The 21,799-nt window shown below is 56.1% G+C and overlaps 7 protein-coding genes across 7 annotated transcripts; 2 read left to right on the top strand and 5 right to left on the bottom strand.

The window, feature by feature from the left end:
• Positions 1-6,064: 6,064 nt before the first annotated feature.
• Positions 6,065-8,258, bottom strand: B0T15DRAFT_504632 (uncharacterized protein; the record flags this gene model as incomplete). Its single annotated transcript, XM_062867504.1, has 3 exons — positions 7,379-8,258; positions 7,010-7,241; positions 6,065-6,284 (listed from the first exon to the last, which is right to left on the bottom strand). Exons 1-3 carry the CDS (start codon positions 8,058-8,060, stop codon positions 6,065-6,067), a joined length of 1,134 nt encoding a protein of 377 aa, XP_062719188.1. The 5' UTR covers positions 8,061-8,258.
• Positions 8,085-8,936, bottom strand: B0T15DRAFT_495963 (uncharacterized protein; the record flags this gene model as incomplete). Its single annotated transcript, XM_062867137.1, has 4 exons — positions 8,085-8,404; positions 8,486-8,533; positions 8,610-8,746; positions 8,809-8,936. 4 exons carry the CDS (start codon positions 8,934-8,936, stop codon positions 8,085-8,087), a joined length of 633 nt encoding a protein of 210 aa, XP_062719187.1.
• A 1,161-nt stretch (positions 8,937-10,097) lies between these two features.
• On the bottom strand, positions 10,098-12,162 carry B0T15DRAFT_401720 (Dfp1/Him1, central region-domain-containing protein; the record flags this gene model as incomplete). Its single annotated transcript, XM_062865127.1, has 3 exons — positions 10,098-10,199; positions 10,277-11,644; positions 11,728-12,162. The coding sequence occupies 3 exons, from the start codon at positions 12,160-12,162 to the stop codon at positions 10,098-10,100; spliced, it is 1,905 nt and encodes a 634-aa protein (XP_062719186.1).
• A 920-nt stretch (positions 12,163-13,082) lies between these two features.
• Positions 13,083-14,835, top strand: B0T15DRAFT_420611 (peptidase M24, structural domain-containing protein). The gene is made up of 2 exons (XM_062865541.1): positions 13,083-13,382; positions 13,440-14,835. Exons 1-2 carry the CDS (start codon positions 13,202-13,204, stop codon positions 14,732-14,734), a joined length of 1,476 nt encoding a protein of 491 aa, XP_062719185.1. The 5' UTR covers positions 13,083-13,201; the 3' UTR covers positions 14,735-14,835.
• Positions 14,836-15,394: 559 nt separating this feature from the next.
• On the bottom strand, positions 15,395-17,160 carry B0T15DRAFT_273768 (uncharacterized protein). Its single transcript, XM_062863490.1, has 4 exons — positions 16,959-17,160; positions 16,470-16,909; positions 15,692-16,385; positions 15,395-15,636 (listed from the first exon to the last, which is right to left on the bottom strand). Exons 1-4 carry the CDS (start codon positions 17,010-17,012, stop codon positions 15,445-15,447), a joined length of 1,380 nt encoding a protein of 459 aa, XP_062719184.1. The 5' UTR covers positions 17,013-17,160; the 3' UTR covers positions 15,395-15,444.
• Positions 17,161-18,729: 1,569 nt separating this feature from the next.
• Positions 18,730-19,737, top strand: B0T15DRAFT_540124 (ubiquitin-like autophagy protein Apg12-domain-containing protein). The gene is made up of 3 exons (XM_062869771.1): positions 18,730-18,998; positions 19,071-19,474; positions 19,542-19,737. The coding sequence occupies exons 2-3, from the start codon at positions 19,088-19,090 to the stop codon at positions 19,602-19,604; spliced, it is 450 nt and encodes a 149-aa protein (XP_062719183.1). The 5' UTR covers positions 18,730-18,998; positions 19,071-19,087; the 3' UTR covers positions 19,605-19,737.
• Positions 19,738-19,828: 91 nt separating this feature from the next.
• On the bottom strand, positions 19,829-20,953 carry B0T15DRAFT_401254 (ketopantoate hydroxymethyltransferase-domain-containing protein; the record flags this gene model as incomplete). Its single annotated transcript, XM_062865098.1, has 2 exons — positions 19,829-20,440; positions 20,543-20,953. The coding sequence occupies 2 exons, from the start codon at positions 20,951-20,953 to the stop codon at positions 19,829-19,831; spliced, it is 1,023 nt and encodes a 340-aa protein (XP_062719182.1).
• Between the last annotated feature and the right edge of the window lie 846 nt (positions 20,954-21,799).

The following is a 21,799-nucleotide window of genomic DNA, read 5'->3' as shown; positions in this document are numbered from 1 at the left end:
CAGATCCGGGATGTCGTGTAAGCAAGGTACTAATGTACAAGGCTAAACTCAGAACGGAAGTTCTGTGCTTCCCTCAGAAAACCTGTAGTTATCCTGGAATCAGATGGTATTAGTGAGGTTCGACGGACATGTTCATGATGATGACGAGGCGTTTCCCTCAGCGGCCGGTAGTGCTTACCGTGTATGCTTGCTGTAGCGGCTCCAGGGGCTGATGGATACTATTGCATGATCAGGTGGCCCCGATGCAGCGGTCTGCTGTAGCTATGTATTGTGCTGTACTCGGTACACGTACACGTCGTATATGTGGCAGGCTGCTTGAACTCCACGTATGTCGGCGGTAGCTAGAATCCAGTCCCATCTGACTTGATGTCCGCGAAGTCGAGACTGTATTTTGCACAAATGGGCCGGGACGGCATGGCCGTGTCCTATCAAAGGCCGTTGCTTCTGAGTGTCCGATACTACTTTGGGTGTCCAACTGTGTGACGGTGCGTAGTACAGATCGGAGAGTGGGCCAAAGAAACATGGTGATACCGGCCGTCAATGTTGATGCTGCCGTTCATGTTCCGTGTAACATGCGCGGCGTCTCGGAGCCTTGCGAACACTCGATGATACCGAACGACGGGAAATCGTCATGGTCAGACGCCACGCTGATCTCACCGCCAGGCCCCCTTACATCACCCTGCCTTGCCCGCTTTGTATATGGAAGCGGTAGATACGGATAAGGTATGCAACTAACGGCGTCCCAGCTAGGCGTGTGATGTTTTTGGTTCCTTGCGGGTAGGGTACCTACCTCAGGAGCCGCCTTGCGGGGTCCCGGCACAACACTATTTCTGGAGTTGGACAAGTCCGCCAGCTAGCGTTGGCCGGAACACTGGATTTGGTATGGGCGATGGTAGGCAGGGGCAGGCCGCTGACGAGCGCCGGTCTGCTGACAGGTTTGGTTCGCCAGGAACAGAGAATGAGGGTCATATGCGCCGTGTTGCATCCGTCAGGAATGTGGACTCGGGGGTCGTGTACAGCACTCGCAGGTTGAAAAAGTGGCGTATGAGATGATGACTGCATGGTCCCTTCGCTTGCCGTTGCTGGAGTCGCTTGACGTGACCAACATCAGACATCGGACATCATGATAGTAACATGGATGTGGAGGACGTTGGCGAAGGGGCCGGCTGCATCGTGACGGGCGAGGTGCCACAGATGCTTGGCCCGCCTGCACCGGCGGCATTGGCGGCCTCCCGTCACTTGGCTACGCTAGCAAACGATGTCGATGGCTCCCTTTTCCTTTTGCCGCAGCGTGTCTGTATGCTGTGACTGGCTCGCAGCAACGCGCATTGAGGGGCAGTGAGGGGCTCTCGAGGAGGCACCTGACATGCTCTCAACTTGAATTCCCAACCACTCAGCCACGGCCGAGTTTCCTTTTGAGAGCTGTTGCATCTCTGTTTCGGCTGACCGACTGCTTTAATCTTTGGCTTGGGCTCCCGAGGTGGTTCTGTGAACTGGGCAACAGGCAAGGAGTGGAATCAGTGGATTCGCGGGGTTGGACGCTCGAAGCCGAAGCAGCAGTGAAGGGAGAGACGAGACCCAAAAAGGCATGGCGAGGCCCACTTCGGTGTGGAAATTACCCCACGTTCTTCTGTCGGGAAAGAATCCCCGCGACGTGCCTGAAACTTCCCCTGCGCCGTTCCAACGAGGCGGTTCTCACTTCTTACACCAGGTTGATTGGGGATGTCTTCCACCTTTATCCAAGATAACTAGGGTTTACAGTATTGGTATCTGCGGAATCCAAAAAGAGCCAACGAATCAGGTAGTATTTCTTCATCAGACACGGGCGGTCGAGAAGATCACTGACCCTTGTTCGCCGGCTCAGCGTCCACTTCCAGAAACTACCTATGTATAAAAGTACACGCGTACTGTAACATCGCACTGTGTCCAACAAGGATCGCCGGCCTCCACAATCAATCGTTTGCGGGAACTGCAATCGAGCCTCGTGTGATCGGGGATTTTGCTTCAGGAACCGGTTCAGGATTGGGATTTGTGTTCCGATATCCGCGATCTTGGGGATCTTCCGTACTAGCAGAAGAACCTCACAAACGCAATCTCGACTGCAGTCAGTGCATCTCTCCTATATTGATGTAGTGTTGCCTGTCGTCGACTGTTGTGTACTGTACGCAGAAGAGCACATGACGGCAAATAAAGTGGGTGTCGTAATTTACCGAGGTCGCTCACCTGATTCGTGGTGGATCTGGGTTCTGTGACCCCCACGCTTTTTGTCCCCACCGTGCGTATGGATCCGTACACAGTACGGACTGTATTGTACAACGTCCGGAGCATCTCGATCTCGGCACCAAAGACATAGCTGGGTCTCGAAAACGAAAAGCCAACAACACAGCCGTCGAGCCATTGTGCGTCTTTCCCTCTCATTCTCTACTTCCTTTCCCCTTCCCTCCCGCGATCGGAATGCCGTCGTTGAATTCCACCAATCAGGCTCAGAAGCATCCCCCCTTTTCATCCTCAGCTAAGCCCCTTTCCGAACATCTTTACACAGCCCTTGGCGGGTTTCAATAGGCCCTCACCCATCGTTCGATCTGCTATGAGCAAAGCCACTCACGGTTTGACCTGTTTGGGTTCACAAAGATGCCGAGGCTAACTCTTGCCACTCTCCTCTTGCATGAGGTCTCCTTGTCAAGTCGACGCAAAACACCCGCCTGCTTGCAATAGCCTGACCTCTCGAGCGTCCAGACAAGAGCTTACACAGAGCTTGGCTCCCTTACTACGACCTTTCGTGGCATCATGATCTTCCAAGTATCGGGAACCGGCACGGACGCTTGGACTTAGCCAATGGAGTGTTGGAGACGTGTCACACGTTTGTGGTGACGTGCATATTCCCGGAGGTCTGGGTCGATCTGCTCATGATGGCTTCGACTTGTTATGGCCTCTGCCGAGGTCTGTCTCATGTGCTTAGCGCCATGCACCCCGCAGGACCACAAGATGTATCGGCATCAGAGCCAAGGATCTGGAACCAATTGCCTGGCCCTCGGGGAGGCAGGACTGGGCGACCTGAGCCACCGCGCTTGTTCCGTGTGGTAACCCCGGGCGAGCCACGCGCCCCCAAGAGACTCTCACTTGTGCCTCATTGGCTAGCTCTACGCACGGCACGACAGCTTTCGCACCCCTTCGAGCCAAAGGGATTTCGCAAGTGGCTGATGGTGGCTACACTTGGTTGTACTGTAGTCTGTGTGATGGCGAGGGGGATGACATGCGTCTCCGATCTGTACGGAACCGATCTCGAGGGTCTGCCAATGCGAGATCCGACGGAAATGGTATTTAATGCATCTCGGCCCGTCACCTCTCATCCGATCATGCACCCGTTATGCTTTTCCCGAGGTTACCTGTGCTATGACCGGTATCCGACGGGGGGCTAGAAGAGGCAATGACTTACATGCGGTTGGGTGGTATGTGAGCTGTCATAAGCACAGGAACGGGAGCAGACCCTGTCTATGTCCACTCCAGATGGTCGAGGTTGAGCCAGGCTGTCCGTGGCTGGTCCATCCTTTGTGGTTGCCGTGTTATGGCCGGCCCACAATGGCACAAGCTTAGTATCAATAGAGAAAAGGGCATTTCCGGAGGGATTCACCCTTCTGTCTCCCCAAACCAATAGTGTTGGGGCGATGGTCTCGACGGCAGTCAATGATCTAGGTATTTGAAGTTGGGGTGGTATTGATGACAGTCACACGACACTAGGAAATAGGAGTCGGCCCTCCGAGGTGAGGTGTGGGCGGAGTTATGTAAAGGTTTGCTAAACTAGCCGCTTACCACACCAACCGGACGCCTCACCGGCCAATGCTCTCCGCACACCCAGCAGACCGGCACCTGCACGGCGGGAACGATCGGATTGCCAGACAAGGGGGAAGGAATACGGTACCGTGCCACATACCCAGACTTGTCCCGTACATATTACAGTGCCTAGTGTACTCCTCGTCAAACTGTATCTTCTGCCTCCAACCACCCACGCTGACCCCCAACTTGCATCAAATGAAGGGGCCTGTTCTTGGTGGGGGTTGTTTTTCGGGGGTTGTCAAACTATCGACCCCGTGGGTTCCTTGATGGACGAGCGCAGCGGCAGCGAGTAACTAACACAGCTACCTTCCTTATTACGGTCCACCGGCAGATGCAGCTGCGCAGAAGTCTGCCACGAGTCCTGCAGACTTTGGGTTTCCATTAATGAAGCTCCATATTAGACAGTCATTCCATCACACCCAGTCCTACATAGTCCTGCGTACACAGTAGAGTACTGTGCGAAACCGGCACAACGTAGAGCACAGGTGCAACTACATAACGAGCGGGGCAGAGTAACGTTATCGATTCAAGTACTCCTTGACTCGATTGGATCTGTAAGCATATTTAACAACCAAATGCTAAGGTAAGGTAGCGTTAGTGTAAGGTAGGGAGCTACATGCCTCGTCAACTGATTCACTGCCACACACGATTGTACGATTCCTGAAATTTCCACAAACCTGCGGCTCCGGAGAAGGGCATTCGGATATGCGGACAACATGTGTAAAGTGGATTCTGGAGCCGACTCCGATCCGACTTCTCCACTCCGGTAGAAGACGTCCGAAAAAGGAGGGTCCCAATCCCAACAACACGACAAATGCTCGGCAACCATCGGGTTGTCTCAGTTAACGAGCTAATAAGAAGCTCTGTGGTGTCTTCCTTCGCCTGATGTAACTAAGGTATGTATTTGTGGGCGATGCAATCCCGATATCCATCCCGGCGGCCGCCGACTCCCGACCGGCACTAGATCCGGTTGCCCCGGGCTTGTATGTAGGAGCGGTTTGCCGGGCTCGCCGGGGTGGGGGTTCTCGCCGCCGCCTCTCTGGCGAAAAGAAACTCAGGCTAAATTTTCTCAACCCGTGAGGCATCAACTTCATCAAAGCAAAAGTTATGAGATTGGCCGCGACCCGCGCCGTCCGCGGATTCACAAGAATTTCGGAGCAAGGGGACCCCCACGGCCGGCCAGGGGCACACGACGTCATGGCGTTGAAGCTTATGCAGGAAGACAAGGCCGGAACGCCCGCCTTATTTTGGTTCTGGTGCTCCCTCAAACAAGGTTCGCCACTCCAATCACCTCACGTCGGAGCAGACGGAGAGCTTACTCACACGAAGCGGTGAAGAACCCCCCGAGCCCCCCAACATCCCCCCTTGAACTTTTTTTTTTCTACTATTTCCATCCCGCGCTCTCCTGCTACCGTCTTCCGCCGCCGTCCCAAAAGCTGACTAGGGGTCCTGCCGGCAGTCAGCGCAAGCCGCGCCTGGAAAGCTGTAGACATGGTTCGGCTGCAGGTCCCAAATTTGTGTGCGGCCTTCCCATTGCATGAAGCGGTACCAAGGATTGCTGGAGCGCCTTGCAGATGGATGCCACTGTTTGTGAGGATTTTGTGTCATGACCGCCATAACCGCGTCCATGCTGCCGAGACCCCCCCCGGTCCCGTTCCATGATGTCCCGCCGATATGGGATCAGAGTCCAGCGGTCGAGATAGGTAACTAAAGAGCCGTTGACTTCAGCGGCTGATGCTCAGCCCTGGCTCCGGGTATGTACATGTACTGTACACACAATACATACACGTTATAAACAATCAGTAGTATCCTTGGGAGGATGGGCATCCAACCTCTTAACCAGCCGGACCATCTCCTTCAATATGATCGATGTTACCACTGGCTAAAATCCAATGTTTAGATATTCTATTCGCTCCTTCTATTTCGCTGAGGTGAACGCTACTAACAGCCTACTAATACTGGTATCAAGTAAATAAAAAAGAGAAATATACCATAGAATCAGACCATCCCTCCAGCCCCAGCATCGGGGTTGTCGCCACGCCTGATCAAGGCGCGAAGATACCCAAGCCAGCGCTGCTTCCATTGACTCAGCGTCTGGCGTATCCGCGGACGCCATGCCCTTTTGCCTTCAGACACCGCCGCCGCCTGAGACGAAGCTCCGGGAGTAGTTGCGGCGGGCCTCTCGCTTTGGGGTTGGGCGCCGCTGCTGTCGATGTGTAAAATTTCCGCGTCAGGGTGGGTTTGACGCTGACCTGAGGCTGCTCCCTGACTGGAAGACGGCGTCTGACTGGAAGACGGCGCCTGACTGGAAGATGGTCCCTGACTGGAAGTAGTCGCTTGGCCGGAGGTAGTCCCCTGACCGGAAGCTGGTTCCTGACCTGAACCGGAGGCACTCCTCTGACTGGGTGCTTCCGTCTGAGCAGAGGCAGTCGCTTGGCCGGAAGTCGTCCCTTGACCGGAAGTAGTAGTCACCTGGCCGGAGGCAGTCCCTTGACCGGAAGTAGTCGTTTGGCCGGAGGCACTCCCCTGACCGGAGGCTGTCATTGGATCGGGAGCTTCGGTCTGCGTGGAGGCAGTCACCCGGCCAGAAGTAGTCGCCTGGCCGGAGGCGGTCCCCTTTCCTGAAGCCGGCCCTTGACTGTAATCCACTGCTTTGCCTTTCCCCTTGTCCAAGGCCTGCCCTTGTTGATCCGAAGGACTTCGCTCTGGAGACTCAGCGGCACGTACTTCGGATATCGAATAAAGCGAATCAACGCCCCTTACTGCGGGCAGGCCCGGCAGGGTCCTCCCGGATCGCGAATCGGGGGGAGATGGATCGTCCCTCGGGGATTGACCTGTCGGTGGGGGGGCACCCCCGGTGGAGACAGCCCTGTGGGTGTGGTTGGAGCCGCCTCATAGTTCGAACTCGACGAGGACGAGCCGACAGGCGAGGGTGGATCAGCCGGTGCGGAGGGACTGGCGGCGGATAATAGATATGCTTCCACGGAGGATTCGGCTGACGGAGATGGGCCCGTGACTGAGGGCAGAGCTGTCAATTGAGATGGGCCGGTATCTGCGGACAGACTGGTATTTATGAATAGACCGGGTGTTGCTGGGGATGTAACAGTCCCTGAGGATGGACCGGCCTCCGGCAATGGACTAGCGTATGCGGACGGATCGGCCGCTGCCGGCGTACCGGCCTCTGAAGATGGGCCAGCCCATGCCGGCAGACCCAGAGCTGACAGGCGTGCACTTGAGGCTATCCCTGCTGGTGGGGACCGGCCTGTAGCTGAGGAGGGATCGGGCGCTGAGGGTGTCACAGGCTCGGAGGATGGACGGGCCGATGGAGACGGGCCCAAGGCTGACAGGCGTGCACTTGAGCTTATCCCTGCTGGTGCGGACAGGCCTGTAACTGAGGATGGGAGGGGCTCGGAGTATGGATTAGTCGCGGAGGATGGACGCGCCAATGTAGATGGTCCCGCTGTGGACGCTTCTTGTGACTGATCACCTTCCTGACTGCCATGAGCCTGGGAAGGCTGGGTACAGGCGCGAGCGTATTGAGTACCAACAGGCCCCCAATTCACACTCTGAACCTGCTTCCTAGACCGGGAAGTGACGTGAGACTGCAGCTCATTCTGCTGGCCGCTCAGCCCCGATCTGTGTCCCGGGCGAGCGGACGCTGAGGAGCTGCTGACGGTATTCTCCACGGAGTTTGGCGAAACCGGCCCTGGCACGTGGAAGTCGACCGTCCGGGGGGTGGCCGTCTTCAAGTAGCTCTTGTATGCCAGGTCAACCATCGTTGCCAGTACCATACTGTCCGCCGTCGTGACCCAAGCACCAGAGCCCGGACGCCCTCTCACGCGGTTGACGAACTCATCCAGCATGTACTTGGGCGCCGTCCAGTACGGCTTCGAGTCCCGGTCCAAGGACACTTCCCGCAGCGTGTAAGGCGTCCGCCTTTTCACGGTCTTGCGCCGGTCAAGGAATTCTCCGTTCTTCTCATCCTGCACGACACGCACATCCTCGACCTCGACTTGATTCCGCGCAGGCCTCCCCCATGAGAAGTATAGTCTCACCGTCCTCGTCTTGTACAGATTCTTGCCTGCCTTCGGGTCCGCGTGCGTTTCTTCTACCCTGCTGTGCACGACCACCACCTCGGCTACGGTATGTCTCGCAAAATGCCAGGCCTTCATCCCTCTCACCACGGCCCTTGCCGTGCGCCTGCCGTTGAGCTGAATCCGAAACATGGCGGAATATTCGTCGACCCCGTGCTACGGCGGCGACTGCGACACATTCCATTGCTCACATCTTGGCACGCCAAATCCAAAGATGCCCTGCAGGATCGAGAACGCATATGCCGGCCCCATCCTTGCGCTGCCCGACTGCTCCGCCATGAACCTGGCGTTTCCCGGAGCAGCATTCGAGGCGACGGGCGTCATCACGGTGACTCTGACCTCCGAGACGCGGTATTTGTCAATGCGGCGCTGGAATTCGATCCAACTCGGGTGGAAGCGGTAGGGGATTGCTTCCAGGAAGACGGGGCCGTCTGGTCGCAGGATCGGGAAGGAGTGGAAGAGGCGTTGTGCGTCCACTTCAGCGCATGCGGAGGGTGTGTCGAGCAGGACGTGTTTACCGCGTTCGAGGGCATTCTAGGCCAATTTATACTGCTGACTGCCCGCGCCGATGTAGACCGCATCGATTGTCGGGTCGTTGATGAGCTCTGGACACGTCAGTTTGTAACCTCTTGTTTTCGAAGTGCGCCCGTTGGATGTTGGGATATGAATGACACCCCGTACCATCAAAACTCGTGAGAACCCTGGGGATACCGTGTTCTTTGGCGAACCGTTCAGCCCTCGCGGAATTTGTTGCGGCAACAACCGCAGCAACAACGACTTCCGGATGGAGTCTTGCCGGATCGATCAGCACTTCCGGCCTGTGTGGACGGCACGTCAGTCCAGAGTGAGCCGGCGCCACAGGATGCAGCTGGCACCTTACGCAACACTGCCCCCGCTCATGATACCGAATCTCAACGCATTGCCGGCTTTTGTGGGAGGCGTCGGTGGGAAGAATCTTGACCGGATGTGGCGCTGGGCCCACTCCTTGAAGCCCACGGAAAGGTTCATGGTTGCCGCGTCTCAGAGGTATCTCATACGGACACAAGCCTCTAAATATTCTCGAGTCAAACGCAAACTGACGGAAGTGTTGTAACGAGGAGGTTTGTGGTTGTGGTAAGGAAATGATTGTCGGAAGAACCAAGACAAACTGGAACTGGCTTCGAAGTTCCTAGGCACGGATGACAACGGCGCCTTCGATTCAGCCTTGCTTGGGGGCCTCGAGGCAGGGGCGACCTGAAGGAGAGCAAGCCGCCCCCGCGGGCCGTCTTCGAGATAACTCGGAAGAATGGCAAGGCCGGCCGGAGGGCACTTGCACAAGTTGTGACTACCTTGCCCAACCATTTTCGGAATCCCAAGTTCAAGTTAGTATACTTGAGAATTCACAGGGAGCTCACCTTAGATTGCCATGACAACCATCTGCACAAGTAATCCAAGACCAAGACAAGGCCATGCCATCTTTTCTCATGATCCTAACATACACTATACACATGCACAAAGCATAATATAGTCCGCGGTAGGTACACCGGCCACGAATCACCGTGGCATCACCCTACACGCCGCCGCGGGCAGCCGACATCTCGGGTCGGGCCCTTTCTCTCAACACAGAGTCTGATCACCAGCTGTGTGTGCCCATACGACCCAGGACATACCTGTTGAACAGCCAACCCCCTTGATGCCAACATCCGGCCCCATCCACTCCACCCCCTCCCCCTCGAACCCAGCCTTACTTGACACACATTCCGCCGCCTTCTATGCCCAACATGAGATGTTTGAGCAGCCGTCTCGCCTTGTCTTGTCCTGGGATAAATGAAAAGGAGGGCCGCCAAAAGCAAAACACGCAGAACGCCCCTAAGCAACCCCCAAATCCGAAGACATCCACGCCCAAAAATGCGTCAAAAATACGTACTCGCTTTGACCGAGATCGCCCCCTAATGCTATGCCGGATGGTGCCGTGCGATGCAGATGCTGGTCCGTGATCACAAGTCAAGACAAAGAAGCGTAAAAGGGATAGAACTGTATAGACAGACCCAGCCAGTTCTAACAGAGCAAAGCAAACAGTAGCAAAGAAATTGGGCCCAGTTGAGAGAGAGCGTCGAAACGGCGAGGAAGCATCGAGGTTGCAGATGTGGCAAAAGAGCGGTGCGTTATGGTCCGTGTAGGAGAACTGCCTTAGTATCGGGGTACACGCTTGAGCTGCGAGAGGAGCGCGTCGAGCTGCGTCCAGTTTTCATCGTTCTCTGCAAACTTGCGGTGCTTGCGGGAGACGATGTGCTGCAGGCAGGAAGTTAGTCAATAGGCTCACGAGCAAGGGGAACAGCAAGAACAAGAACGAGGGCTGCCAGACGAACCTCTTCAAAATCAGCGAACTTATCCTGGCAATTCTCGCAGTACCCCGGTTTGGGATCGCGCTTCGGCTTGGGCTGCGAGACGGGGACACTGACGGTCCTCCGCAGCTTCTCCTGCTCCTTTAACCTCTCTTCGTCCACGAAAGGGTCGAGTCTCCGGCTTGTTACTCCGGTGACGCTGGCTGACCGGCCGAACGTGGTACCGTTATGGCTTGTCTCGCCTCTCCGGACAGAGCTAAGATCCTGAGCCTGCGCAGAAGTACCGGTCCTTTGTAGAACGACTTTCCTTTGCAGCCCATGGATCTCCTTGCTCGTCCCCGCTTTGGCTCCCAGTACACCACCAGTAGTGGAGGAGATCATCTGGGACCGGATGGCCGATGTGATGTTGGACGGCTGCAAGCCGGATGCCACCGGTTCACCGGCGACGAAGCGGCCGGCCTTCGCCTGGCTGACAAACGCGTTCTGGGACTGGAAGTCAAAGACAGGCGGATTGGAGATCTTGGACCGGTCGAGCAACACGGTCTCCCGAACGTTTGCCATCCCCCGGTTATGCCCATCTTCCATCTGCGACAGGGTGCGCTTGCCTGTTGCCGGCTTTGGCGGAGGGGCCTCGGAAGCCTTCGGTTGCTGGGCTGCCGGATCAACAGCATCTTCGGCGGCAGCTCTGGCAGCCCGCGCCTTGGCTCGAGCTCGGTCCCGTTCCCGGTCTTCCTTTTCCGCGGCGTCGTAGTTCTCGTCGATCACAAAGGGACAGCGGCCGTGCGACGCGGACCGGAACTGGGGCCACTCTCCATCCGTTGGGTCCGCTCCCTTGCGGAATTCGCGGGCCATGATCGGCTTGGTCTTCTCCTCGAGATCGTACACATAGATGTAATACCCCTTGAAGGTGTACAGTTCCTTGCCCGGGACCGTCGGGTCTCGATCCGAGGGGCCATGGACACGTTCCTCGTCGAGGAGCCTCTTTATGTCGGGATGGCCGGTTGCCACCTTTGTGGTTGTGCTCTGTGTACTCCCGTGGTCGTAACCCCCAGCAGCGGCCAAGCGCGGGTCGGTTTCCAGCAGCATCTTCAGGATCTTCTGCAATTTCTCCAATGACCAGATCTTCTTGCCCATCTCGCGAGCCCGGTCCAGAACATCCACACTGCGCGTCTTGGGGGCACCGGGTCTCCCGCTCGAGGCCGTATCGAACACCAGCTTCCTCCTTGTGGGATCCGCGGGGCGATTGAGAAGAGACGGGTCGATCGTCCTCGGCTGCTCGCGGTCCCCCTGACCCTCAGCCCGGCCATCTTGCTCTCCCTTCGGCTTCTCGGACGGGATCGTTCGGGTGGTGACGACGTGGGTAATGTCGATGGAGAAGAACTTCTCTTCGCGCTGTGAGAGGTGGCCGGTAAGCATCTGTGCTCACGTGGGCACTAAACAAAGCGTGTTTTTTTGGGGGGGTGGGGGCGACCTACAGCACCAAGGCGGCTAACCTGCTTAGCCAGTTTGGGCCGCAGCTCGTCGGGGATGCTCTCGAAGTAGAACACCATCTTGGGAAAGCGAGCACGGGTATGAGTGGTCCATGCCTGGAGACTAATCAGCTCCTCCTGGGTATGCCCGTAAGTCGTAGTGTGGGTCGCTCTGTTGGTCGTGGCGGTGGTGGCTCCCGTGGCCCGGGAAGCTGTTCGATGGACGATAGCCCGGGTGGCCCTAGTTGCGGTTGGTGAAGCCACGCCGCGGTCAATCATCTGTCGCTTCGCGGGCGGAGGTTGGCCGTACGGCTCCTCCCGCACCGACTCTGCGTGAGTGCGGCCCTTCTTGATGCCATTGCCGACAGCCGACCCAACTCGCGCAGGGGAATTGAGAATATTCGGATTGCTGTAGGACAGGGGAACCCTCCTGGTAGACATGGCCGGGTGTTGAGCGGAGGCTGGAGATAGCTAGAAATGCTGCTGCCATATGTGGACGCCCAGTCAACCCCAAGTCGGCACAGACACGTGAGATGACGGAACACGCGACTTGTGCAGACCACGCTTTACCCGCCGTGCACCGTAAAACACCCCGGCAATGTTGGTGCAGAAGATATCGCGGTCAATTGCACATGCCACGCAGTCGACAGATCTTTGGTCTGCACAGCAGAAGGTCGGCAAAGGCGTCAGTCGTTTGGTAGGTGAGTGTCCAATCCGTGCAGGGAAGGGCTTTTGTGGTGGCGGATCGCGGAGTCTCAAAAAGGCAGCAGAAAGTGGCCCGAGCTCCAGCGAGCTAAGCCTGCTTCGCGGAGCACAACAAACTTTGGCCCCACCTACGCGGTTGGTAGCAGGCCAATTCTGTCGCTCACAGCAACGGCTCAATTGGGACTTCTGTCATCCGATTTCCTAGCACAGGCAAACATCGCAGTGCACGCACCAACTCGCCACAAGTCACCCACACTGCAACCTACAATTCGACAATAGGAACAGCAGGTCAGAGACCTGGCTTATTAGCACGGCTTGCATACTGTGGCAGTAGGTCATTAGACAGAACGTACCCGGTAAGGTAATTACATCATACATACCACACCGTACCCACATGGTACGTTAGGTACTGTGTAGTCCGTACTCCGTACCTACCAAGTAGGCAGTCTCAAGGTGTTCCGCCTCTTTTATGACATAGTACTCGGTATTAACTAGGTAGGTCCGCAGATAACGTAGGGCAGAGTCAATATTGGCGATTTGGATTGCCTTTACCGGTACTTACTGTGTTGGAATTTAAAAATGGATGAAAAGGGGCATCTACCTCCGGGTTCTTCTGTTAGTGCTGTATTGGGTCAAGCACTGTCTTGCTAACCGCTGTAGAATGCCAGTGGTGGGCTTTGCAGAGAATCAGGGGATTGGATAGGTCCACTGCAACTCTCAGTTTGTTAGCCTCACTTACAGTCTCTCATTCATCCATCACCCTAATAAGTTAAATATGAGGCTCCTAAGGTCTGTTTTGCGGCAATTACACAGGCCTCTGAATACATGGACTTCCACACAGTTTCTGCGGGGGATACCAAAGAGACGCAGCTACGCAACGTCCATTTCAGCAGCCGAGCTCGAATTCGGCCAACCTGTCCATGAGACTCACCCTCACATCCTCAAGCCCGGTGAGAGTATGTTGTGTGCTACGCTTAGACAATAATGTATTCCTAACTAACGGTGCTTCGTAGTAACTCCCGGCATCACGGCCCAAGAGTATGCCGACCGCCGTGCCAAGCTCGCCTTCAGCCTACCCGAGGGCGCCGTGGCCGTCCTGCCCTCTGCCGAGGTCAAGTACCGCTCGGGGGCCGTCTTCTACCCGTTCCGGCAGGAATCCAACTTTCTCTACTTGACCGGCTTCTCAGAGCCTCAGTCCCTCGCCGTCATCCGCAAAACCGGCCCCTCCCTAGGCGACTACACCTTCCACCTCTTCTGCCGGCCCAAAGATGCCTTCGCGGAGCAGTGGTCCGGGCCCTGGTCCGGCCTCCGCGCAGCCGAAGACGTCTTCAACGCCGACTCAACAGGCGACATCGCCGACATCTCCACCCTGCTGCCCCCGCTCCTCCGCGATGCCTCCCGCATCTACGCCGACGTACCCCTGCACACGCAGGACGCCTCCTCTCCCTCCTCCTCTCCCTCAACCTCTCTCACCTCAGTCCTCCGCTCCCTGCAAACCCGCATCTCCGCAGTACCCCTCGCCCCGCAGATCAACCCGCTGCGCGCCATCAAATCCCCGGCCGAGATCGCCGTCATGCGCCACGCAGGGCGCGTATCCGGCCGCGCCCTGACCTCGGCCATGCGGCGCGCGTGGACGAGCGAGAAGGACCTGGACGCGTACCTATCCTACGCCTTCACGCAGGACGGCCTGTCCGGCCCGGCCTACGTGCCCGTGGTGGCGGGCGGCTCGCGGGGCCGGATGATCCACTACACGCAGAACACGGCGCTGCTGCGGGAGGGCGAGACGGTGCTGGTGGACGCGGGCGGGGAGTATGGGTGGTACATCACCGACATCACGCGGGTGTGGCCGGTCGGCGGGAAGTTCGGCGCGGCGCAGCGGGATCTGTACAGCGCGGTGCTGCGCGTACAGAGGATGAGTGTCGCGCTGTGCAGGGCGAGCAGCGGCCTGTCGCTGGACGAGATCCATCGCGCGGCGGAGCGGGCGCTTCAGGAGGAACTGGAGAAGTTGGGGTTTGAGTTTGGGTGGAAGACGGATGTCATTGGGATGCTGTTCCCGCACCATGTCGGTCATTATGTTGGGTTGGATGTTCATGATGTGCCGGGGTATCCGCGATCGATGCCGCTGCGGGCGGGCCATTGTGTGACTATCGAGCCCGGCGTGTACGTGCCGGATGACGAGCGGTTTCCGAAGCATTTCAGGGGGCTGGCCGTCAGGATCGAGGATAGTGTGTGCGTAAATGATGACGGGCCGGTCGTGTTGACGCCTGAAGCAGTCAAGGAGGTCGAGGATATTGAAGCACTGAGGTAGGGGTAGGGTCACGTTCATCGTTGTGTGTATAGCAGCGGTTTAGTCATCACCGTGTACACTAGCAGTCATTGGGGGTTTGTGCGAGATAGATTGATGGGTATCTAGACCGTTCCTCCCGGGGGTCTTCATGTCTTCCGGTCCTTTTACCCACCCCCGTTTCGCACTCGTTCGCCCGATCTTGGGTCTGATATACCCATTGAAGGAGAAAAGCCACCTGCCACCAACAAAATGCAGAAATACTGGCTCCATAGCGCTTCTATCCCATCAACCTTAGCAGCGTATATGTGGAAGGACGAGGGACGCGATGACCCCCAGCGAATCACGATGCCAACCGAAACTCCAGGCGTGCCGGCTTCGCCACCATGAGGACAAGAGACACAGGGAAAGCAGATCAGTGCTAGCTAACAAGACATGATAAAAAAACGCTTGAACAGGTCATGGCGGCTATAGGCCCAGTTTTGCCCTCCTTTCTTCCGTTTATCGCATCATTCCCAACTTTTAAAGGCACAACACGTCGTGAGGAAGATGCAACATGCGCGTCCATGCCGCAGAGAATGCCCAAGCGGTCCGTTTCGCTCCCAAGTTCCGTTACCGAATTATATGCGTGGTAATGGAAAGATGGAGTGGCGAGAAATGAAGAAATCGTCAAATGCATATATACAGAGAAGGAAATATCGAGAGGTGAGTAATATGGTCGAGACGGAGTAGTGTTAGCAGAACCCTCTTGGGTCGAATAACGTCCTGCTGTAGGTTGGCATGGTGTATGACGACCGTGCCGTTGCATTCAGCAGCTGCTCAAACGCTTGGAGGCGTCGCGAGAGGTCTCGGTGCTCCTGCATGATCTGCTTGTTCCGTCGTTCAAGGAAATGTATGTACTCAGTTGCTTTTGTCAGAACAGTCCCCTTATGCCCATGTTAGTAACCTCCAACAAGCCAAAAGCCCGCTAGATCCACACACCTTGCTGACCTTGGCCGTCCTTTGAGGCTGTGCCCCTTCTTCCTCGCCCCCGTTCTCCGATATTGTCCGCAGCGTAGGCACGGCATCTCGCAACTCGGCAATCTTGTCCTTCAAGTTTGTCCGATATTTTCGCTCAATGTCGTTGTGTGCCGTCCGGTCCCCTGATTTCGGCTTCTCCTTTCCCTTGTCACTCACACTCCCCTGCTTCTTCGGCGGATTTGGCGGGGCCGGACGGGGCGGCGCCGCCGGTGGCTGTGGCGGGGATACGGGTTTAGGACCTTCGCCCACCCCACTGCTTCCCAAGCCGGTTCCAAACGTCATTGGGATACCAGGAGCTAGGCCGCTGAAGTTGAGGTTGATGTTCGACCCAAGTCCACCCATACTTGGCCCCGGGTTCATGGCGATAGCGATTAGGCGTCTCTGCTCGGCTTCATTGAGGGATGGGCCGTGGAAACCGATTAAGGAGTCCATGCGTATCCCGGGCTGTGGCCTCTCCCAGCTCAGCGGTGTCGAATACAGACCTTCGCGTGGTGGAACCTCCTGAGGCGGCGCCGTGTCGATCTTGGAAAGCTGATCAGCGACGTTGATGGACGAAAAGCCGTCATCGTCATCGGACAACGCGTTGTCGAGCGCGCTGTCGTCGAAGAAATCATCCTGTTTCAGCCCGGAAGGCTGAGGAGTGGGATTTGTGGGTCTTCAATACGTCAGTCGCGATGCCACTCCCGAGGAAAAGTACGGGTGGTTGACAGGACATCTCTCGTGGCTCACGCTCACTCACCCGCTCGTCGTGGGGCCTTTGCCCTTTCCCTCCACGGTTTGACTGGGGGGCTCAAATCCCTCAGGAACGCTGGTGAGACCGTCGTCCTTATCGAAGTCGATCCAGTAGTCAACAGAGTCGAGAGGTGTGGTTGCGTCTATGCTAAGCCTCGACCGTTTCCTCTCGTGCGTATCTCTAGAGCTAGGGCCACGCGCGGGTCGGATGGGCCGTGACTGGATTCCCTGCGTCGATGGTCTTGATCTTGATGTGAGGTCGGAGGACATGGACATGGTTGTGAGTCCGGTAAGAGGGGACGGCTGAGTGACAGAATCGAGTGATAAGCTGGTAGGTGCCGTGGACGGCGACGCGGCAAGACCGGCCTCTAGTCCTGCGGTGTCCCATATTGAAGAGGATTGTGCTGAAGACCGGCCCAAGAAGGGTTGATCAACAGGGTTGACTGTCTGGGCAGTGTAAGCGAAAGGACGATATGCCGCTTGTGAATGACCGTACCTGATTGTTGGGCATCGAGAAGAACTCGAGGTGTTTAAGCGGGTCTGAGTCCATTATCAACTGGCATGCCGTATGGCGTGACCGAGATGAGGGAAGTGAAGTGGTTGTGAGAAGAAGTTTGTTGTGTCAGGGGCGGCCGATGAAGTGAACCCTATCTCAACCAAGTGTTGCGATAAACACTAGGAACTGTGAGTGGCCTTCCGACCGACGCCCACGCCGAATGAGATCCCAACGTTGCTGCCAAAATGTTATGAACCAGGCGGTCAAGCGCAGAGAGCCTTTCGGGACTGAGACGAACGTTGTCAAGAACGAAGGGTGAGGGGTTTCCGATGTGATGTTTGCGAGAGTGCTGTGGGGCCCACGGGTGAGATGGATGGGCTTGACTCTTGAGAGGCGACATCCAGCACGAGGATGATCAGGAGGAGTCGGCGGGGGACGACGACAGGCTTGTATCCATGGGATTCACCAAAGCGGGAATCGGGGAGGAAGGGCGCCAGATGGCGAAATATTATCGTGGGACAGCGCGGGCATGTATTGCCGTGCGGACCAGGACCCCGAAATGCAGATGAGAAACGGGATACACAAGACAGGGGCAGCGGATCTAGAATGAGTTTGAGCAGGGGCGCAGCTTCTGTCGGGGCAGTGATGTTGATTTCCGTCACCGATTAGGACCGTCAACGGGCCGAGCATACGATATCAGGCGGTTAATCAGTGAGAGACGAAAGTTGCAGTTACGAAGACAATAGAGACTGGGGATCGGAAACAGTTGGAGATGGTTGAGCGCGGCACCCCGGCAACCTGCAACTCGGGGCAAGGGCAGTCGTTCCACGACTACCTACCTGGAAGGTAGGCGGTGGCAATCAGGAACGGGTGAACGAGGGGTCTAGCGTAGCAGCAGAACTGAGGTGTCCTTGCTAAGGTACCACGGGTAGTGTAGGAGACCAACTGATACCTCAAGACTGCGTGGTTGATGCTTAACTCGCTGAGCTCCCATCTCAATAACTCACCGTCGTTATCGCGAACAGTTAACATTTTTGGAGGCTTGCTCGGGCCCTGGCGCAGAGGGCATTACCGATTGGTCTGGCGCCGCTCAGATATTGCTGAAATGGCCTGATACTCTACGCTGGGACAAAGATTCGCTCCATCCAAAAGTCCAATCGGGACCCTGGCGACGTGACGCAGGTGCTTTCGATTTTGAGCCGATTTGACCAGAAAATCATGCCACTTTTTGTCTTTGGGAAGGCAGCGAGGGGCACGAGACCCACTCTGCCAGCACAGCTACTCTGACTTTGGACGCAGATAATTTTACTTGCCCTTGCCTGTTTACGGAATGCTTGAGCATACGTAACCATCATAGTAACCGCACATGGAAGTCAACACTTCCCGATCGTCTTTTAAGTTTTAATAATCAGAAAGCTCTTAATCCAAACCATAACATGGATGCCTGGTTATGAGCCTACCTATATCATAACGCAAGCGGCAAAAGTAACCGTTAATCGTTTGTTGTTGTTGTTTTGCGGTGTTCCACTTGCGCAAGCCTCGAGCTTGATAAATCTATGTGGAATATCAAAGGTTCTGGTCTGAATAGCATTACTGGACCCTGCCAAGAAAGAGTGGCTAGTGAGAGCGCCATCTCTCCATGGTGCAGCCTCAGATGTGGCTCATCAGCCTTACCGACGGGCCGACGGCGGTCTGGATTCGACTCGAGTCAGCGGCTGCAGCTCAATCCATGCAAACCGACACGCGCGAGCCACAGCGGGGCTTTTGATATTCCGACAGGCGCTGGCCTTGGGTGCAACCTCAAAGGAGGAGAGCGTACGAATATTATCCAAGAGATTGAAGGGTCAAGAATGAGAACAATGTTTGACACTTTACAGACCTCTCTTCTGATCGTCCTGAAGCAGAGGGCCACAGATGCATCTACGCAAAAAGAGAGTGAAAATGGAATCTGGGGAGGGTATCTTACTGAACCCTAACCCTTCGACACCTCCCTAGAGGTTGGATCGGCGGGGCTGTCTGACCTGAGGAGCTTCATCCCAAGTAAGAGCTTTCAAGAATCACTTCGGGTATTCTGCGGCAGCGAATCTAACCTTGTTTTCCTTGTGTCCCCAGAGAAAGCGCACATTAAGATGGCTTCACCACCTCCAAATCTCGTGGCCTCACCGGGCAACAACTCGCCGCCCGCATCTCCTGTTCTCGAAGGACGAGAGTCCCCGGACCTTCCCCTCACCATGACCGCATCCACAGTTTTGATGACGCTCCCGCGTGACGCCAGTGCCGCTCTCGCGGCCGCCGGAGCCTTTCCCCAGGAAAAAGTTGTAGTGCGCTTCAAGCCTGTCGGGTCAGCGCCGCCGATCCGACGAGAGCTTGTCAAGGTTGCGAGTGCACATAAGTTTGAGTCGGTTGTGGCCTATCTCAGGAAGACGCTCAAAGTCAGTGAGACGGAGAGCGTGTTTCTGTACGTCAACAGCACCTTTGCGCCGGCGCTTGATGAGGTGGTGGGTAACTTGTGGCGGGTGAGTGTCTCTTTTGGCATTATTGTATAGGGCTTCAGGGGTAACCTATGGTGTTGATGCCTCGCAGTGCTTTAAGGACTCCAACGACCATCTCAACGTCGCGTATTCAATGACGCCCGCGTTTGGGTAGTCTCGGATGATATTTTGTTTATGACAAAAGTTCTGTCTAACATGCCAGGATTACATCGGAGTGAGTCCGAGGAACAAGCCACTACTAGACTCGGGCGTAACAGATGCTATGCGCCAAAAAAAAAAAAAAAAAATGGCTATCAAAATGCCGCCGACGTCGCTATGGCCGCTTATCACAACGCTTAACCCATATCTTTTACGCCGGAAATGCAGCAGGACGCACTGTCATATCCCCTTGACGGCTTCGGCAAACCCCTCCAGCTCCTCCTTCGCGATCGGATAGGTGTGCTCAGGGGCCGGATATTGCCGAGTCTTCACCTCTTCTCGGTATGTCTTGATAGCCCGGAGGCTCTCGGACCAGACATCACCGTACTTCTTGACAAATTTGGGGAGGTGCCTCCCAGGTGGAGAATTGCCTGTCATGTCGATCTGGACAAGCACTTGGCCCGAGCAGCCATTTCCGGCGCCTATTCCGATGGTCGGGATGGACAATTTCTGGGTGACGATGGCGGCAACTTCGGCCGGGACCGCTTCTAGAACAACCGCGAAACATCCAGCTTTTTGGACGGCGAGAGCATCGTCGAGTACCTCCATCGCACTGGCTGCGGTCTTGCCCTGGACGCGGAAGCCTCCCAGCATATTCTGCCGCTGTGGGGTCAAACCTACATGGCCAAGGACTGGTATCCCAGCAGTGGTGATTTTCTGTATGGCGGGGACCATCTCTTTACCGCCCTCGAGCTTGACACCCTGCATGCGGCCCTCCTTGACGAAACGGATTGCCGTCTGGAGAGCTTGCGTGGGCCCAGCCTCATAGGAGCCCATGGGCAGATCTCCAACCTGGCAGAAGGACATGGTTGGCAAACCGAAAGAAGAAGGTCCAGAGGGATACAAGGGGGCCGACGGGGAGATAGGGGAGGGTTAACTGGGAAGCAAACATACAACAAACGCAGACTTGGTCGCACGCGCAACGGACCGGCAGTGCAGGAGCATCTCCTCCACCACGATTTCGCTCGTGTCCTCCATCCCCAGTGCGACCATGGCGAGGCTGTCCCCGACAAGGATGACGTCTATATCAGCGGCGTCGGCGACATGGGCACTAGGGAAGTCGTGGGCGGTGATCATGGTGATGGGTTCCCCCTTCCTGTGCATGGCCCGGAGCTTGCCGATGGTGACCTTTTTCCTGGGCTCCGTTGGCGGCGAGCCCATGGGCGAGTGTGAACTCCATCGGGCCTGGGTCTGGGACTGTTGCAGGACGGCTGGAACGCGAAGACCTTGCAAGAAGAGGTGGGATGGTCGCGCGCTCCTTGTTAGGGAGGATACACACGACCGTCCCAGTGAGGAGAGATACATAGGTACTTTGTCGTATAGCGATGTTGCAGGGGTCCGGAACTGAGGCGCATATGCAACAAAAGAGGTTGCGGCTGTTGTGGTGGTCAGATGGAGATTGCTTGGGCTTACAAGAGAACAAATGAGGGAATAATCGGGATCTATGGATCGTAGCGATTTGCGCCGCTCTTATTCACCAAGTCATGATGATTTTTGCTGCGTACAATTGAGTATCTTGGAGGCTTCGGCTGGAGTTTTCCTATTCGGTGAGCTTCTTTCTCAAAACGGTTTCGGCGGGCTAGCATTCGGCCGATCGGATTGGATTTGACGGTGGATGGAGCCCCACCCGGATGTGGAGTTGCCATTGGACGTCCATTGTCACGGTCCCTGTGAAGCCGAGGCGCACCTCGGGAGCTGCCTGGGATCTTGAATCTTGACTCTTTGACTCTTAACAGCGCCTTCCGTCATGGTTGACTTAGGTTGCTCTTAACTTTTTGGCACTAATCCAAAGAGTTCAGGTGGGGTGAATGAGTTCGCCTTGATAATGATTCCAGGAATCTTCAACCGTCCAAAGTTGTGTAAATTTTCCTTCCCAGTGAACACCCCATATGAGACTCCATTCCGAATGACCTTCGCCGTTCAGACGAGAATGAAGTCGATCAATCCAATGGCAAGTATCGTCAGTTGGACATGGCACCGCTCAGCTCCTGTTCACCCATTTAGGACTTCTGTCATCCGAAGTAGGCTCGTAAGTCGTGACTCGTGCCATTATCTGGAACTTAGTTATGCGAGGATCTCTTGGTTTGGTCGAGGCTTTTCGAGTTGGCGGGCATTGGAGCTAATGTATTACAGTCTCTATCATATGTTATC

Source organism: Chaetomium strumarium, assembly GCF_033439665.1.
Source record: "Chaetomium strumarium strain CBS 333.67 chromosome Unknown B0T15scaffold_6, whole genome shotgun sequence".
Taxonomy (NCBI): Eukaryota; Fungi; Ascomycota; class Sordariomycetes; order Sordariales; family Chaetomiaceae; genus Chaetomium; species Chaetomium strumarium.
The sequence above is the reverse complement of the archived record's forward strand: the minus strand, read 5'-3'. Positions and strand labels throughout refer to the sequence as shown.

What these genes read in the sequence shown, in the direction of transcription:
- B0T15DRAFT_273768 (XM_062863490.1), bottom strand. Translation starts at nt 17,012, where the DNA reads ATGGACTCAGACCCGCTTAAACACCTCGAGTTCTTCTCGATGCCCAAC. An exon ending in TCTCGATGCCCAACAATCAG is followed by an intron (nt 16,910 to 16,958) that starts GTACGGTCATTC and finishes TACACTGCCCAG; the next exon opens with ACAGTCAACCCTGTTGATCA. An exon ending in GGACGGCCAAGGTCAGCAAG is followed by an intron (nt 15,637 to 15,691) that starts GTGTGTGGATCT and finishes CATGGGCATAAG; the next exon opens with GGGACTGTTCTGACAAAAGC.
- B0T15DRAFT_420611 (XM_062865541.1), top strand. Translation starts at nt 13,202, where the DNA reads ATGAGGCTCCTAAGGTCTGTTTTGCGGCAATTACACAGGCCTCTGAAT. An exon ending in CATCCTCAAGCCCGGTGAGA is followed by an intron (nt 13,383 to 13,439) that starts GTATGTTGTGTG and finishes GGTGCTTCGTAG; the next exon opens with TAACTCCCGGCATCACGGCC.
- B0T15DRAFT_540124 (XM_062869771.1), top strand. Translation starts at nt 19,088, where the DNA reads ATGGCTTCACCACCTCCAAATCTCGTGGCCTCACCGGGCAACAACTCG. An exon ending in TGGTGGGTAACTTGTGGCGG is followed by an intron (nt 19,475 to 19,541) that starts GTGAGTGTCTCT and finishes GATGCCTCGCAG; the next exon opens with TGCTTTAAGGACTCCAACGA.